The following is an 18,286-nucleotide window of genomic DNA, read 5'->3' as shown; positions in this document are numbered from 1 at the left end:
TTCTTTTATTCTTTCACTCCCACCTTTATCTCTTCCATTACGGCGCGGTTCAGCTGTCCAACAATATACGAGAAAGATGCTGCGCAATTTCTTTTCCCCAAAACTTATTATTATTATTATTATTATTATTATTATTATTATTATTATTATTATTATTATTATTATTATTATTATTATTATTATTATTATTATTGCGTTCCATTCCGCACACTGGATAGGCAGCGCGCTTTCCCTGCCACCCTGGGAGGTGGCATGCAGTTAGTGGTTGATCGCAACAGATCGATCATCAAACGAACGCTGCGGCCTAGCTATTGCTGCAGTACCGCATGTCAGTCACAACGCTGTCAGCGCTAATGCATTCAGGCCACGTCTCTCTCTCTCTCTCACAACCGCCACGTGTATAAAAGCACGAATGAGGCGTCCGCATATCCAGGGATGTGCCCTTCCTTTGCTCAAAGCCATCGCCGTCTAGGACATTGCCAAAGCCAATGAACACAGTGAATGCCGACATCTTTCGCTTTGTATATCCTGGATAAGCTGAGCTAATCCACATTAATTTTTTGGTAACCAGCCACTCATGATCTGAGAGAACCTGCCCCATACGCTCTACCCCATTCTTATCATTCTAGTTATTTCCCTCTCATGATCCGGATTAGCTGTCACAACCTGCCCTAAGTAGACGAATTCCTTTACCACTTCCCGCACCCCATTGCCAGTTGTGAACTGCTGTTCCCTTGCTATACTGTTGAACATTACTTTGGTTTTCTGCATGTTCATTTTTAGACCCACCGTACTGCTCTGTCTGTCTAACTCATTGATATTGATTTGCAGTTCATCTTCTGAGTGACTCAGCACTGGAATGTCATCAGCGAATCGCAGATTATTTAGATTATTTAGGTATTCTCCATTATCCCCTGCTGTTATATAATTGGATTTTGGGGGGGAAAGGAAATGGCGCAGTATCTGTCTCATATATCGTTGGACACCTGAACCGCGCCGTAAGGGAAGGGATAAAGGAGGGAGTGAAAGAATAAAGGAAGAAGAGGCGCCGTAGTGGAGGGCTCCGGAATAATTTAGACCACCTGGGGATCTTTAACGTGCACTGACATCGCACAGCACACGGGCGCCTTAGCGTTTTTCCTCCATAAAAACGCAGCCGCCGCGGTCGGGTTCGAACGCGGGAACTCCGGATCAGTAGTCGAGCGCCCTAACCACTGAGCCACCGCGGCGGGTTCCCTGCTGTTCCCAATTCACGAAAACAGTAGTCCAAAAAAATTATGCTTTGTGTACAAAAGTTGGAGGCAGTCGTTTCTCATTTCTTTTCACACAGAAAAATTTTAATTTAAACATTATTTCTATGCTTTGTTAGTGCGTTTGCACGTACTCTACACGGGAACAAAATTTCCAAATTTCAGATCTGGCCAATGTTAATGTACGAGATACACCACCATGGTTGGCGGATGGCTCTGGTGAACGTTCTTAACTTTAGGCAACTGGCAGCACAAGTACACTCCAAAGTGGATGGTTGGACAGAGGCCATCGTAGCTCGTTTGACAGAGTACCGTACTCAACCAGCAGAGGTCGTGGGTTCGGTTCGTACCGGCCACATGTGGTTTCCTTTATTCTACCTACTGTAGACATATCTTTCATCTGTCTACAAGTGTTAAGTGCGGGAAAAGGTCTTAAGACATAAGAAGGAAAGAAAATACCTGACCGCTTCGTTATCTCCTCTCTTTTCTATGCACTGATACGGCAGAGCACTAAACCTCGCATTGTACCAGCAAGCGACACCGGTAAGGACTTCTTGGGAACGTTTTTGGAACAGCTTACAGCGCCGTCAAACAGGAACTTTCGGTTCTGACGGGTTCGATCGGGATCGAACTCAGTAGAGTTCCGCAGGTGCTATGCTGAGCACAATCGATCGAGGCCGGCTTCTGAAGCGCTATCACGCTCTCTGATCGTGTTTGAGGGCTGCTACCTTCGTGCTCATGAAAAACTCAAATCGAAACTAAAAATTAACAATTTAGGAAGATATTTTATGAAAGCCGCCAATATTTGAAGCGCTAGTGCGCAAGTACAATCGCAGCACCCGCGTGCAAGGGCCAGTGGTGTTTCGTGCACTTTTGAATGGAAGCTGCGGTAGCGGCGCCAGAAGTAAGGCAAATTTTAAAGGTTGACGTTGGTTTACTTACCACCTTCTTTGCCACAACTTCGACAACTACACGGGCATGCAGTGCCATCTGGCATATAGCAGATCAACTGGACGACCGGGATTATGTAATTACGTGTAGCACCGTGGCAAGTCCATGAAACTGTATTGTCCAGTCGCGATCGGGTTCAATCTGGATCGGAAGTGCTCGTGTGACCGCTGTATTCTGAACAGTACAAGTCCTGTGTAGCGCCTGTGTTTCCCCCGTGGCCCATTTTTTTTCAGATCACATATTCTACTCTGTATGCTACTGTGACGCACGAGAGCCGGCTTCCCAGCTTTCAGCGGGAGTATTCGTAGCAACCATGATTGCAAATACCCTGGAATGGAGAATGATTCAAGTGGCCTGATGTGAACAGGGAATGCACTGCATCGAAGATGCGGTCTCTAAAGGTGTCGACGTACTGGCTTTATCTTTCTATCCTGTGATACAAGCACTTGCGTTGACGGTGAAAACTGCGGTCACATTTTGGTGGTTGTTGCAAATTGTAATTCAGGCACACCACAAAACACAATGCTCCTTCTATGCCTCCGCAGAGTGATGTGAGAGTAATAGCCCCCCTTGCCGGAAGACTTGGTCGCCGGTCCACATGATCCCCACGGTTCAATCACTCCGCATAAATCACTTATCACAGACGGATTTTTCTCGCTGCATTGACTTGCACCTCAGCTTACACACACACACACACACACACACACACACACACACACACACACACACACACACACACACACACACACACACACACACACACACACACACACACACACACACACACACACACACACACACACACACACACACACACACACACACACACACACACACACACACACACACACACACACACACACACACACACACACACACACACACACACACACACACACACACACACACACACACACACACACACACACACACACACACACACACACACACACACACACACACACACACACACACACACACACACACACACACACACACACACACACACACACACACACACACACACACACACACACACACACACACACACACACACACACACACACACACACACACACACACACACACACACACACACACACACACACACACACACACACACACACACACACACACACACACACACACACACACACACACACACACACACACACACACACACACACACACACACACACACACACACACACACACACACACACACACACACACACACACACACACACACACACACACACACACACACACACACACACACACACACACACACACACACACACACACACACACACACACACACACACACACACACACACACACACACACACACACACACACACACACACACACACACACACACACACACACACACACACACACACACACACACACACACACACACACACACACACACACACACACACACACACACACACACACACACACACACACACACACACACACACACACACACACACACACACACACACACACACACACACACACACACACACACACACACACACACACACACACACACACACACACACACACACACACACACACACACACACACACACACACACACACACACACACACACACACACACACACACACACACACACACACACACACACACACACACACACACGCACGCACGCACGCACGCGCGCGAGTATTGTGTTACAGTCCTCGGAATATCAATGGAAGTTTACCAATACCCCTCAAGAGAAAAGTATACGACAGCTGTATCTTACCGGTACTGACCTATTGGCCAGAGACGTGGAGGCTAACGAAAAGCATTCAGCTTAAGTTAGGGACAACGCAACGAGCTATGGAGAGAAAATTGATAGGTGTACGTTAAGAGAACGGAAGCGGGCAGATTAGGTGTGAGAACAAATGTGGATTAATGGCATCCTAGGCGAAATCAAGAGGAAGAAATGGCCTTGGGCAGGGCACGTAATGCGAAGGCAAGATAACCGCTGGTCGTTAAGGGTATCGGAGCGGATTCCATGAGAAGGCAAGTGTTCCATATAGCTTAGATACGCTAGTCAAGTTGCAAACCAGCTTACGACAGGGATTCGAGCCGACGACATATGCACCTTGAACTCTGTGCCCTCCAAGACTCTAATATAGTTGGAGACCTCTATAGCAGTAAAAAAAAGAAAAGCTTGATCTAAAATTTCTGTGCGCTGTTATGTGTTTTGAAAATTTATTACCTTAACCGTTTTTCGTCCAAGCGGTTCCCGAAAACACAGTTGTGCCTTTCTCGAGGAAGGCAATGGCTAGATTGGGACCTTTCTCATGACGAAGCGCACTCGCTCAAAGTGAGAATAAATTTACCACGAGAAAAAAAATGAACTTTTTTGAGGAATAACAAGGTATGAAAGAGGAAGTTGGCAGCGCATCATGAAAGTGCAATTTTTTTGGCTTGCTTCGCTGTTTGATTCATTGAACAAGCTTTACTTTTAAATCAGGTCCAGTCTTACCAAAACCAGCAACCGCACATTACATCCGCGGAGCTAGCAGATTGTGTTGGCCTTGTCACGAGGCTTTCTGTCACAGGTTCCGGTTTGCATCGCAAGCAGTTCACACTTGTCACATTTTCATGGATTAGATAAGCCCTGCTTATGCATCTCGCACCGCCGACCGTAGGAGCTCGACAGTAAGTTTTGACGTTTCTGTCATTTCTGTCTTCGAAACGAAATTCCGACTGAGTGAGATCTGGCGTCCCACCTCCCATGTGGGCACGAAACTTGGCTTGCGTGACTGTGGCGAGACACTTCGTGTAAGGGTCGCATGGTTATCCTCGTGACAGTCTTCACTACTATGCTCATGTTTTCATTGGCTGTTTTGTGTTCTCTTCGTTCGCTGCTTGTGTTATTTCAAGAAGAGCTGGTGTTTTCTAGTGAATGAAAAAGTGTTTAGAGAGTCATGCGAGTCGCGGCAGTAAACTTTAAAAGCTGTGAACACTTTCTTTCGAGGCTGCACTAGCCTGAAGTGCACGTAGCCATAGCCCCTATTAACACCCTTCGACCTACGGCGATTCGACTCCCACTTCCCAGGCGCATACGACTTGGTTTTTGCATGAATCGCCTTATTCCCAGTGCACACCTCTATGGCTATAACACGCGAGGCAGCCGATAGTTCCTGGGCTCAATCGCCGCCATGTCTTCGTTGCAGAGACCCTTAGAATTGCCTCAGAGATGGACCGCTGGCCGAACCGTCCATCTCGGAGGCAATGCTCCGGCAACAGCAGCGACACACTTTTGAGCATGAGGCAGTTCTGTTGTCATGACTGCTATCCTTGGTAGTATAGGTTTCGCTGGTTCCGTCTCTTCGTGCGTCTGTCAGTGAAAAACGGAAATATTGATGTTGGTGCTATATTATTCGAAGTGCTGTGCTTTCAGTCTTCTGCGACATTTGTGGTCAAAGTTTTAATTACCTGCCTGAAATCTAACCCATATGTTAAACATGAGGTTTTGACGGTCATATGATAACAAATTAATGACGGTCATTGAATGTCATCGTTTGACGCTGCTTACGCTATATATAAATATATATATATATATATATATATATATATATATATATATATATATATATATATATATATATATATATATATATATATATATATGTACATAAAAGGTGATTTCTGGCAGCTGATTTGGTCAATATAATATAAAATCACCAAAAAATTGAAGAAACATAACAGGATTTAATTCACGACGTTTCGGCTGGAGGACCAGCCTTTTTCGAGTGTTTTTCGAGTGTTTTTCGAAAAAGGGAGGTCCTCCAGCCGAAACGTCGTGAATTAAATCCTGTTATGTTTCTTCAATTTCTTGGTGATTATATATATATATATATATATATATATATATATATATATATATATATATATATATATATATATATATATATATATATATATATATATATATAAAGACTTAGAGCTGAGCTAGAATATTCTTTCAACTGCACGGTAACAAATTATTTCCAGTGAAACACGTGTCGGATAGTTTCAATGCCAGTATGCTCATTTGCGGCGGGGAAAGTGGGGACGTGACCAACGGGACTGCAAATGGAGTAACCACTCTGCAACAAATTGAAATCACAACTTTTATTTCCTTCAATTCTACGGCTCATAAATCCGACACAGGCTGGTTTATTCATTAGAGGAGTGGAAGATTATTTGCCTAATTTTAGGTCCCAGAAGACTGTATCAGCCTAATCGCAGTTTATGGCCTGGATTTGTGTGTGGGTACATATAGGGTTGGCCTGGATTTCTTCACATTCTACTCAACATCTTTGCAGTGCAAGTAGAAGAAAAATTTGATCATACAATCTTGTATTTGCGGAGAGTAGCTGAAAATGGCGCATTGTGCAAAACGTGACATTTTGCTACCTACCGACACCAAAAATTCAAATGCGCAGTGAAAATAACTGTATTCATCTGAAGCGAACCACAACGAGTGGACTTCAGCTGCACTGGAAGCTTACGATAGCGATGTTTCTTAATGCGGGGCCCCCGCTCGCGCTGGCAGTAGACATTTTTCAGAACGTTTTCATTTTGCTTTAGTCCTCCTGCTTAAGATATTAAAATTAGCTGCGGTTTAATTACTACTAAAACTGGTTAGAGAGCGAAAGCTGTGGTGTATCCGGCAAGTAGACGCGGTCTGGCACCTGTAACGTTGAGTGCGTTCCGCACACTGGGTTGAGTGCGTTCCGCACACTGTCACCCTGGCAGGTGACAGTTATGGTTCATCGCGAGAGGTTGGTCTCCTAATGAACGCTGCGGCCCTTTCTACCGCCCTCTACCGGCGAATCGAAAGGTCAAAGGTCAGGTGGTGCGACACAATGGTGGATCACATATGGTAACGCCTATAGCCACACTTGACCTCAGGCTCACTTGACGGTCAACCGGCAACGCACGGCAAAATCGGCTTTACCTAGCGTTGTGAAGCATTCGCTTCAAAAAACCATTTTTTTAAATAGTGGAATAAATGCAGTTACGTTTCAACAGAAGGCGTTGTTAATAGTAATAATTCTTGGTGTGCACGTCGTGCACACTTAAACGTAGTGCACAAAACAATGCTTTAATTCGACTTCCACGCTTGCAAGATGCGTTTGGCAAAACTATGCACCAAGAAGAGGGTTGTTTCTGCAGCGTTTAATGGAAGTATTAACCTCGGTACGCTCAAAGCGCTTTTAGGGCGTCATCTCTACTGGTCGCGTTCGAGCCTCCGGGTTATGCTGGTTCCACAGATAGATTCCAAGATGGCGGCCTCTTAGTGGTTGCCATGGTAACCGAGGTGGGTACATAAAGGAGTAAAACAATACCAGGCGGCAGCGTGATGCCAAGCAACACAACTGGAAACAAAACTACGTCGACCTGGTATATATATCCCTCTCTGGCAGGCGTCAAAGTCGGGGCATTCAGTTTCGACATTCGTGTACGATTTGTTGGCTAGCCGTTTGCCACAGAACGTTACGAATGATGTCGTACGATTCAGTGTTTGCTACAACATAAACTTACTAGTTAAGTTAGGTTCTATCTCATGGCAGAGATTCGAACCGGCGACCTATGTTAGGTGTGTTAACGCTCGATATTCGATCGCTGCCTCAGCGTCTGATTCTTTGGCTCAAGTAGATAGTTACTCAGAACCAATAAGGAGGACACCTCACCGCACGTTCTTAGCCACCCCTACCACGCTGACAAAAAGTGGAGAATTAAGGCGAGCATTTTCACTAGTCGTGCCAAAGTGAGGGGGGCGGTAGCGGTTATGGCGGGTGCAAAATTCTAACTTTTTCTTTATTTCTGCGCTGGCGCGTCGGCGGGTTTGAGTTCAGGAGGAGAGAAGCGCCATCATTTTTAATCACCGATATCTTTGGTGCTAATGAAACTTGCTTCAATCTTTTTTTAATGCGGTGACGACAGATGACATATAAATAGCTCGTGCGCTTCACCTTAGCTCAGTAAATACCATTACTTGGCCTCTGCAATGCGGTGGGCTCAACATGAGTCCAAAAACAAAAAAAATTTAGCTGCGGTAATTTACGTATTCCTCTTCAGTGTGATGATATACAGTACGCATAGGCAGACAAGTTACTGCTTGATCGAGTTACTACAATTTTTCTTTCACTTTACATTCCATTCATCTCCGAAGCTTACATTGCCAGTTCTTTAGGGCTTACAGCTCTTTATGTGTATTTATAGTGCAGTAAATTCAGACCTCCTCCTGTATTTAGCAAATATGTGTATGTACTGTTTGTTCGTTTAAAACACTGATTCCGATTCTGAGGGAGTAGAAAAAAGTGTCGTTTCCACATGGGGCTTTGGGTGGTGGAAGCAGCATTCCTGCCAGAGCCGATGGCGCACAGAGAATGAATGTAATAATCTGCCAAAATATCAACTTAATCAAGCTTGTCGTTGTATGTAGCGCCGCTATAGTGACACTGCTGCCAGTTTTTCGCGAGGGCTTCTTCGCGAAAACAAGGCAGCGTGTTCATAATCACCAGCCTTTATATGTTCACTGCAGAACCCATTCGTTTGAGGCACTTATATATCTCTTAACTGCGAAAAGGCGAAAGCCGTTTGCGACTCATGACACTGATTTGAATTTGAGCGGTGAAGTCACGCTGTGCATGCGCCGTTGTTACTTGGCGACGGATCACACCACCCACCACAGTGGGCAGTTTTCTCATAGTCCAGTTGGCAGGTTGTGATCACGTGACAAGATCACATGATCTAGGAAATAACGGGCGGACACCGCGAGGTCACCTGACCGGATGGACGGTCATCGCGAGTATGAGCCATTAAAGGCTTTCCCCTTAAAAGATCTCTTCCGCTGTTCTCCAATTAATAGTGTCCAGAGATAGCTGTGGCCACTTTACCCCCGCGGACTTCCTGCTCCCTTCCACCCGCCTTACTCTTTTATGTCCGCTGCTACGCTTCCCTCGCATTGGAGTGCGCTCAGTTACCCTAAGTGACCAGTGGCATGGAGGAAGAGAAAATGAGAGGAGAAGCCATGACGTCACTGTTCGTAAAGCCATACCGTACCCGGAAGATGCGGTTGCGTCATCCTTATGGGCAGCTCCATGCTCTCTCTTACCTCTCCGTTCTCCATGGGGCAGCGGCCCGTGCGCGCCAGACAGCACGCTGCCCATTAGTGACTATGACACCATTGCTATGTGCCTCACAAATTAGGCTTATCAGTGACGCGTGACTTTCACTGTGCTTTTCGCAGTGACCGTGGGAAACATGGGGTCTCCCTCCTCATCTTTCCTCCCATTAAGACGATAGGCTATCCGAACTCCACCTTAAATGCCGTCACATACACTCGCCCATCCCTGAGAAGTAGCAAATGAGTAGCGCACTCGCCTTTCTGCCAGACGATGCTCTGTATGGGGTGTCCGGCGACGGCGCACTGCAGTCGCATGTTCCTCCCGGCGAGCGCCGTCACGTTGGCCATGGGTCGCACCAGGGGTCGGCCCAGCACGTTCAGCCGCGCCGAGTGCGAGGCCCTCCCGACCCCGTTGCGTGCCACGCACGAGTAGAGGCCTCCGTCCTCCACCCGCACGCCGGTCAGGTTCACGTAGCTGTGCACCAGCCTGTTATCATCGGGTAAAGGAACAAATTTCCGAGGGTTTTCACGACTGACAACGTCCACAGCGTGAATATCTACGCAGCTGTGTTTTCGGCAACGGTAGATTTGCGCGTATTTGAAATTTATTTCAAAACAAGGTGTTTTTTTTTCAAACAATATTTTCTGTTCTTTCCGCTCTTTAATATCACGAAAAAACCTCTTTCCCAAATTTTTCTTCGCTGCTTACATTCTTCAATTTCTCGGCTCCAAAGTTTCAGTACTGTGTGTACGTGTTTTAGGATATTTTAATCGCTAAAAATGCCTTTTAACACCCGACGTTTCTGTGCATTTTACCTGCTACAGAGGCAACTGAATTACTGCCGTTGTGGTTATCTTCGTACTTACTTCGCTTCTAAGAACTAGCCATGACAGCAAAGGCGCCTTGGCAATGAGACTTTAGTTCAGTCTTAAATGCCAGCTTGAAGATTGTATTCGGTGAAGAAAAACAAGTTCTGGAGCAAACACATTGGATGTTATGTTCCAGAACTTACCGTTCGCCACTGACGTAGTCTCCGACACGGACGTGGTAGTGTTCAGGTACGGGTGCTCCATCGAGGGACCACGTGACTTGTGGCAGGGGATTCCCCGAAGCGGAGCAACGGAGAGAAGTGCTGCTCCCTGGTCGCACCTGGCGCTCAGCGAAGACGTGTTCGAGCACGGGGGCGTCCTCTGTGTGTCAGAGAAGGGGCAGCGAAGTTGGAAGTACTTTTTTTTTTCAAAGTACCTCTCAGTTGATCAGAATTACCGTCCCAGCATATGCGGACACCCTTCTCGATCAGTGAAATTACCACCATAAGACCAACTAAGCCAGATGCTCTTTCAACATTTCCACTGCTAGTTGGAGAATTATTATGGCAGTGTTGCTATCCAATTATTCGTATGCTCCTAGTTGTTTTCAGCCTTTAAGACATTTAGAACAGGGTCGCCCTATTCTAAATGTCCCTATAATTATTATCTCGGCGACGCTCCTTCCAGCTACGACGCTACAAGTCTAAAATTTTGACAAAATTTTCTCATGCATGCTGCTTATACGAAATGCTGAAAGTATTTTCAGTGACTCAGGTTTTGACATTATGGTGCTGTATTTCGAGAGTGCTTGGACGACCTCTTGCTTTCACTCCTTACTAATCGAATGCTAAGTGAGCGTTGACCTTAAATACCTTGTTGGCAGAGGATATGACGGAGAAGATAGAGTTGTGTGCACTGACTGAGTTTTATGGGTCTTATTTGTAGAGTGTGCTGCGAACTACGCTTAAATTTTACGGCTCTAAGGTGCAGAGTGTGCTACGAAGAACGCAGCACGCGCTGTGCAGGATTGACTTCAACTGCCGTGGGTAATTTACCATTCACAAAAGCGTAACCTGAAAGGTGTTTTTTATTTCGTCTGCCCCTTAATGCGTGAAAAACAATTTATAATTGTTAGTTTTTGCTCTATTTTAAATTATTTTTATTTTGTTTTATTTCTATAGAAACTATGTTATCTACCTCGTATCCCCACAGACGCGTCCACTCTGAAATACAATTGAATCGCATCATTACAGATGTCAGATTCTCTTCAGTGCCCTTACTCCGGTGAATGCGCCCTAACAGAATAGGGCCAAAGACATAACATTTTCTCCAGCAGGTGGACGCGGGTTTAAAGCGACAGCTTGATACGACAGCACCGGCAAATGTTCAGTGTGCAGAGATATTACATGCCAGGAAATTTTCTATTCACAGACATCTCTTGGCAAAGGCGGTTATTTTTTTTTATGCGTATGTTAACTTCTACCATCTTTCCTTCTACCTGACATGACACAAGTTTTTGTGAATGCAAAAAAAAAAAGCTAAGCGACCAGAGCTTAGACGATAGAGTTAACAGTATAACACACCTCCTATGACCAACTGTGCAGATCCCTGCGCAGAGTCCCTGTCGTTGTAGGCAAGGCACTGGTACATGCCCCGGTCCTGCCGCTCCACGCCAGTGATGTGGAGCAGGTCCCGAGAGAGTAGCGTCACTCTCGACGTGGGATTTCCGTGGCCCGACTGCAAGGGCTTGCCGCTGCCGCGAGTGCCTGAATAAGACGGCGTTGACGGTGCCGAGTACGAGGACGACGACACTGGGCGGCCATTATGGGTCCACAGCACGCCTTGCACGGGGTGTCCGGCCACTCGACAGCTCAGGTTGGCCCCCCTGCCTACGTCCACCACTTGCGCTGACGGCTCGATGCGCGCAGACAGCGGCACTGCAGGTGGGTGCAGGGCAGCGAATAATTCAAAAAACCAGTACGAAAGAATTTGTAATCCTTTAGCACCATGCAATGAACGGAAAACTGACAGTGCATAACGCGTTACAGTTTGTTACCACCTGTGAGCAAATTAATAGAAGAATAAAGTGTAGAAATCACCAAGAACAGCCCTGCGCGCTAAACGTATGAGATTGGAATTAGAGAGTTGATGGGAAGGGCACTTATAGGGGCAACATTTGCAAGAGGTGGTTGGGTAGCTGCTCTATTTGGGCAATGAATCTTAGTCTCCTCGTCAAAAGTATATCTCGCTAGTGTAAATCCGCGATAGAAAATTTCTCCTTTAATGCCGCCTACGAGTGTTGGTAAACGTGCTTCTTATAGCCCTTGCTTATTTCCTTTGGACCCTGAGCCCCATGCTAACAGACCGGCTAATATCTACTTGTCATCATCGACGAGACAATGTCTAATAGCGTTGAAGTGTCTGTTCAGTTGACAGTTATTATTGTCCTACACCAGTGACAGCCTTTTCAACTTGGGGCTAGATTGCACCCGACTACATTTCCTTTCCCTCTGTACGAAGTGTTGTGACCTAAGAGGAAACCGTTTGTCTGTTCTGTGCTCTATACAAGCTTCCCTGTTTCGATTCCGTTACTTCCGTCAAGTTATAGAGACGATGATGGGAGCGATCCTAGTGCAACAACGCACCGGTGACAAGTAGATCGATGTGCGCCTTCTCCTCTCCGGCCGAGTTGTTGGCCACACAGAGGTACCTGCCGCTATCCTGCGCACGGGACGCGCGCAGCAGTAACGCTCCAGGCGGCAGCAGAGAAGCACGCTCGGAGAGCTTCACGGGCACCAGGCTTTCGCCCACGCTCGGTGAGCCCCTGAGTGCGTGGTCCTGGGCACCGTTACGGGCAACTTGAAACCAGTGGTGCCTCGGGGGAGGGTGTCCCTGCGCCAGGCAGGGAAGGAGGGCGCGCTCACCCTCCTCCACCCGCACCATGCTCCTGTACTCGGCCATCCGGGGAGGAAGCTGGCTGTGCGGCTCTGTGTAAAACAACAAGAAATAATAACTGTGTAAAACAACAAGAAATAATAACAACGGGCAGAGGTCACAAAGAAAGCCATGTAAAATACGTAGGTGCACCAGAGCTGATAACAAAATTGTCATTTCTTCCGAAGGCTTGTTCGCATATGAATTACTTTTGGATGTGGATGCATAGTAATGATAGGCTCCGATTCATTTATTTTTCAACTGTATTGAAAATCTATTTCAAATGATAGGCTTCATTTAGTGAAGCACCAAGAAATAAAAACTCATCTTTGGTAGCGCCATAGGCTTTAAGCTGAAAGATTGTTTAGGCTCGGAGGCGAAGCCAATAAATCCTCTGCGTCGAAGGGCAGCGTTGGAGACGATAAATAAAGGAAAGCAAATACGTTTAAAAACACGCTTTCAGCTATTATCCCTGCGTAAGTTAGCATTGTGAGCACCCGGACTATACTTGTTCCATTTTGTATGTTTAGCGCCTCTCTTCATTCCATGCTGGCTTGCTTCTCTATGTGTTAGAAGTTGTCGATATTTTTCTTTCAATATTTTATATACTTGTTCTTATTCCATAGATGATGTATTGAAGAAATTCATCAAAAAAAGATACCCTAAAGAAAAGTTAAATATCATCTTAATATCGAGATCGTACGCACTGAGATTCAAAAACCGTGAAGTCAGACAAACTGAAATTTAAGCATTTTCAAACGCATTAAATGGAAGCTAAACATTACGACACGTAGTAGTGCCCAGGTAACGTGGTCCTTCTGCACTACTATGTTTGGCGAAAGAGATTGGGTTCGGAATCTAGGGTACTGCATCACTTGCAATCTGAAAGCAGGAGGAAAAGAAATCGCTTGCGCTACTAGGCCCAGATTGCTCTGACTCTCTTTTTGGAGTCCGAAAGATTCTGCCATTTAAATATGTGAAGCTTTCTCTGTGACACCATGGGGTTCAGCAGTCCAGGTCACCTTTCCGGTGGCGTCTTTCGTCACTGGAAGGCACGGCAAGTTTTCACCTACAGTGCGACATCAGTCTATAACCGCGCCCAGTATTACTGGCCCGGAATTCGGCGCGGTGTGCCTGCGAACCCTAGATGTTCCGCCGCGGGATCGCACAGTGAATCCTACAGAATTTCTTCTCAAAAGCTTGTAGCCAGATCAAAAAGGTATGCGGTCTTCGTAGGTGTGAAATTCATCTTCACGTTGATGTCGTTCTTTAAGAATAAGGATATGGGGTGCTTGAGCGCTCCGGGGAGCGAGGCGGTTTTGCTTTCTACGTACTCGATAATGCGATGTAGCACACGGTACGTGCACAGCTGCCGTACAGCGCTTTATCGGTCCCATGATGGAGTCATTATCGTTGCCTTTTGATTGCGCGTCGTCTTGAGACAGCGGTAAATAGTGCGCGCCAGAGCGGAGTGTGGCAGTGTGCAGAGCGCACCGGCAGCCTACGCTGGCATCGGTCAAAGTTCATCGCGAGTCATCTAGGTACACGAGACAGGATTGCCCGTTGAGACCTGCCAGCACCGTCTCTATTACTCGTTAAAAAGGTCATTTAGAGAGAAAAGGTCAAATGACATGAGCTCCAGCACACTGTTCAGCGTGAAAAAGCTGTCTTTTCACGGTCTCCTTCGTCAGCTCCAGTCTGCCAGCAACCGCTCTTCAGATCCAGCGACGAAAACTATTTGGAGCGGCAGAGCTGGTTTAGTTTTTGGCGATACGATGTAAGGGGCAGACGACTTTCTTTGTTCTTTGTTCAGTGACCGGTAATCTATGCACAATCTATGCACAGCCTTCCTTTATTTGGCAAGCTTTTGTGGCCGGAAAGCCTGAATTTTACGAGCAAAATTAAGACGTGCCACATTTCTTCCGGTGTAAATTTTTGGAGGTTAATGCTTTGAAAAAGGAAGTGTAAACCTTACAGTTAAGCACGAGATAATTAACGAAGAGTCAAGAACAGCGTCGGAAACAAAAACAAATGCGTCAACTTCACAACGTTCCCGGTTCCACCGATCAGCGCGATCGCCATTCCAAGCCTTCCCTTTCGGGATGCTGACCACTGCAACATCGAAAAGGCTTGGCTGCTGCATGTCCAGTGTATAAAATGTGCAAAGCGCAGTGAGCGCCATATCCCCGAGATCTCCGAAGAAAATTGGCCAGACACGGCTGCTTCACCGCCGAGTCATCAGAACCAGCAGTGCGGAACGCGGAAAAGCATTGAGAGCCTCGGTTCTCACGAGAGCAGAAGTCGGTCGCGCGGCGAAGGTGGCGAGGCGGCTTTTCAAAGTAGCGCACCGCGCGAGCGCTCGCTTCAAGTGCCCATTAATTAAACGACCGGTTTGCCCCGGGAGCCCATTATCTGTAATGCTCCGCCCGTCCACTAGATGGAGCATTCCTCGGCCCACTGGCAGTCCGATGGGAGTCTGGAATCGAACTCAAACGGCAGCTCCAACGGACGTTAGCAACATCTCACGGTGCGTTCCTGAAAGAGTTCTCATGCGTGCGTTCGTGTATGTGTGTGCGTATCAGGTGATATTTTCGATTTCCACTTCCGCAGGCAAAGTTCAATATCTCTTGGTGTTTTGCCATGAAGTGTCGCAAATTTCTGGCGCTCCAAGCCTTCCTCAAATGTTGTGCAATCATGAAGCTCTAGGCATAGTCCCTCCATTATTGTGCAAGCACTATGACCTAATAGTTTTGGTTTCATGTTTGGTTCCGGTTATGAGACGCCTTATAGCTGCCTTTTACGCATATCGACCATGAGCTTGTGTATTCTTATCGTTAACCTCTATGTGGTGTCTAATTTCAGGGCCTTCGAAATTAACGTAACGATGGCTTCTTCATGATGCCCGTTGTATTATTGACGAGCAAAATTTGGAGCATTCAGTACAAGCATTGCTCGTATCATATTCAATGAAATGAAACTTACACTTCAAAATACTATCACCGCTCAGGAACACAATGACGCATCGAAGTTCTCACAGGAATTTCCTTGCTCCAGTGAGTGGCGCCATCTATCAAAGAATTGGCGACTGCCCAATAAGGAAAATAGTGTAGTTTGGCATGATGGGATGATGAGATAGGGAGCAAACAGAGCACATAGTAGTTCGAATTTAAGAAAGCGCAAGAATTTGAACTGACTCAGCAAAGGCAAGAGTACAACACGCTTTTTTTCATTAGTTTTTCAATGCACTTACTTTGTTAACTACTCTGAATAGAGTACAAGGTAGAGGATGGGTGAATGCACAAATTTCCTACTTGATCCATTTCTGCGGAGAAAGATCATTACCCTACTTCTTTATTACTTTAACTACCGTTCTCTCTTCCCTCTGACTCCGGCTGTTACAAAACAGAAGCGAAATGTAGTGCTGTTTCTGGGAAATCATGGGGCGTCTGGTTAGCCTAGATGTGAAAATAAAGCGAGAAGAGCATGAAACGCTCCACTGAGACAAGCAGGTCAGTCGTGTACTGTTATGTTGATGTTCAGCCAGGTCAGAATTTAGCTTTCAAAGATACTTCCTACTCTGTCTAGGAGAGTTCCGGACAGTGTACTGGAATGGGATGTATGACTGACCAAAATAAACAAACTCTACAATTGCAGGGTGCGAGGAAAAATAATATTTGGAAGGAAGCTTTATTGAGAACTATAGGGCAAAAAAATGTTAAGGAATCAGAGCCCCATGCCGCGAAAATAAAACAGGATCACCAAAATTATTAAATTGAAAGTAAGCTTAAGGCTTGAGATTTTGATGTATAACTAGTCAGTAGTCTGTACAATAATTAGACGAGCGTTGGGTTCATGTTGTCCGCCATCTAAATCAGAGATGATCGCTGCCCGGAGAGTAGGTGGGTAGCGTGGAAAATGCGAAGACATATACATATAAGTATACATATACAAATTCATATACATATACATATAGAGCTTACAAGAGTTCAAGTGCGGGCTAATTTGTTGATCATGATTTATGAAACAGCGCAAGGGCGATGACATACGCACAAGAGGACAAACACAGTGCTGTGTTTGTCCTCGTTCCTCGCGCAGTTTCATCAAACATATATACAGAAAGACTGGGACTTTTGCATGTCGAGCGAACTTTCGTGGATAAAACTCTCCGAGACAACTCGTATAGACATCATGTCATGCAAATAATGGTACCTAACAACAAAGTGTATACTTTCTAACAACATCAGGACTCAAAGCCTAACTACATAGCTGTTTTTCGCCCCCCCCCTCCCCTTCCTATCCCCGGAACACACCAACCAACCTCCCCAGATCTACCCTTACACCGACGTATGCGGTTGTTATCCGGCCGATTGGGCCTGAGCCAATCGTCATTCTCTCCGCATTCCGTGTGGTGGTTGAATGCATTAAAGCATGATGCAAGCAAAGCCACAGCTCTCAAAGCTAGTTGCGTCGTTTTGTGACAAGCCGCATTGGGAACAAAGCTGTGCGCGCCAACCCCAACCTTTTTCACCGCCAAGACAAGCAACGTTCTTCCCACTTGCGCAGTTTCCTTAGGAATGTTTGAAATTCCGCCATTAGTAGCGCTGTATACACTAGATCGCAAGAAATGTGCAGCGAAACTGACCACTAATGCCACAGCAGCGTAACGAGCCCGCGCCAACGCGCATTGGAACAAAAGCCCTCGTAGTCCGCAAGCCTATGTCCCCTCTCCCACAACGCTCCGCTTCGTAGCGACCCGGACGCATACACCAGCGTCGGACGTCATTTGCGCAGGGAGCCCTCCTAAATGCCTCCACATATCTCACCCTCAACGAGTCCTGTCCTTTTGTTCACCACGCGAGTGCGGTTTCCCTCGTACGCGCAAACCTTCGCCCCCTTTCCTGTGGGCTAGTTCCTGCGTTTTTTTTTCTAAAGCGACTGCGTCATCAGTCCTGTTTCTTTTCTTTTGTTTGTTGTTTTGGCTGAGAGAAAAATTTCTATCGGTAGGGTTAACGCTGTTACCTACCGGTATAAATGGACGCGCAAGCCCGTTATCAAACTTGTGGCTTCCTGGCCCTGCGGGGCTGAGATCTAAGAGCTCTCACCAATGTGGCGAGGGCTCCTTGTCACCGAGGGTATCTGTTGCTAAACCGTCGTCATCGCTACAGATGACGCGGTTGTTGCGACGCGTGTCT

At 46.4% G+C, this 18,286-nt stretch overlaps 1 protein-coding gene across 2 annotated transcripts in view; it reads right to left on the bottom strand.

The window, feature by feature from the left end:
• Nucleotides 1-18,286, bottom strand: part of LOC144128453 (cell adhesion molecule Dscam1-like) — a 264,634-nt gene that overhangs the window by 42,156 nt on the left and 204,192 nt on the right. For both annotated transcript variants that reach the window (XM_077661870.1, XM_077661871.1), the window contains exons 6-9: nucleotides 12,806-13,147; nucleotides 11,744-12,097; nucleotides 10,364-10,541; nucleotides 9,608-9,837 (exon numbers count right to left, since the gene is read on the bottom strand). In XM_077661870.1, coding sequence (XP_077517996.1) covers nucleotides 9,608-9,837; nucleotides 10,364-10,541; nucleotides 11,744-12,097; nucleotides 12,806-13,147 — 1,104 coding nt within the window. The remainder of the gene's footprint in view (nucleotides 1-9,607; nucleotides 9,838-10,363; nucleotides 10,542-11,743; nucleotides 12,098-12,805; nucleotides 13,148-18,286) is intronic.

Source organism: Amblyomma americanum, chromosome 4, assembly GCF_052857255.1.
Source record: "Amblyomma americanum isolate KBUSLIRL-KWMA chromosome 4, ASM5285725v1, whole genome shotgun sequence".
Lineage (NCBI taxonomy): Eukaryota > Metazoa > Arthropoda > Arachnida > Ixodida > Ixodidae > Amblyomma > Amblyomma americanum.
The sequence above is the reverse complement of the archived record's forward strand: the minus strand, read 5'-3'. Positions and strand labels throughout refer to the sequence as shown.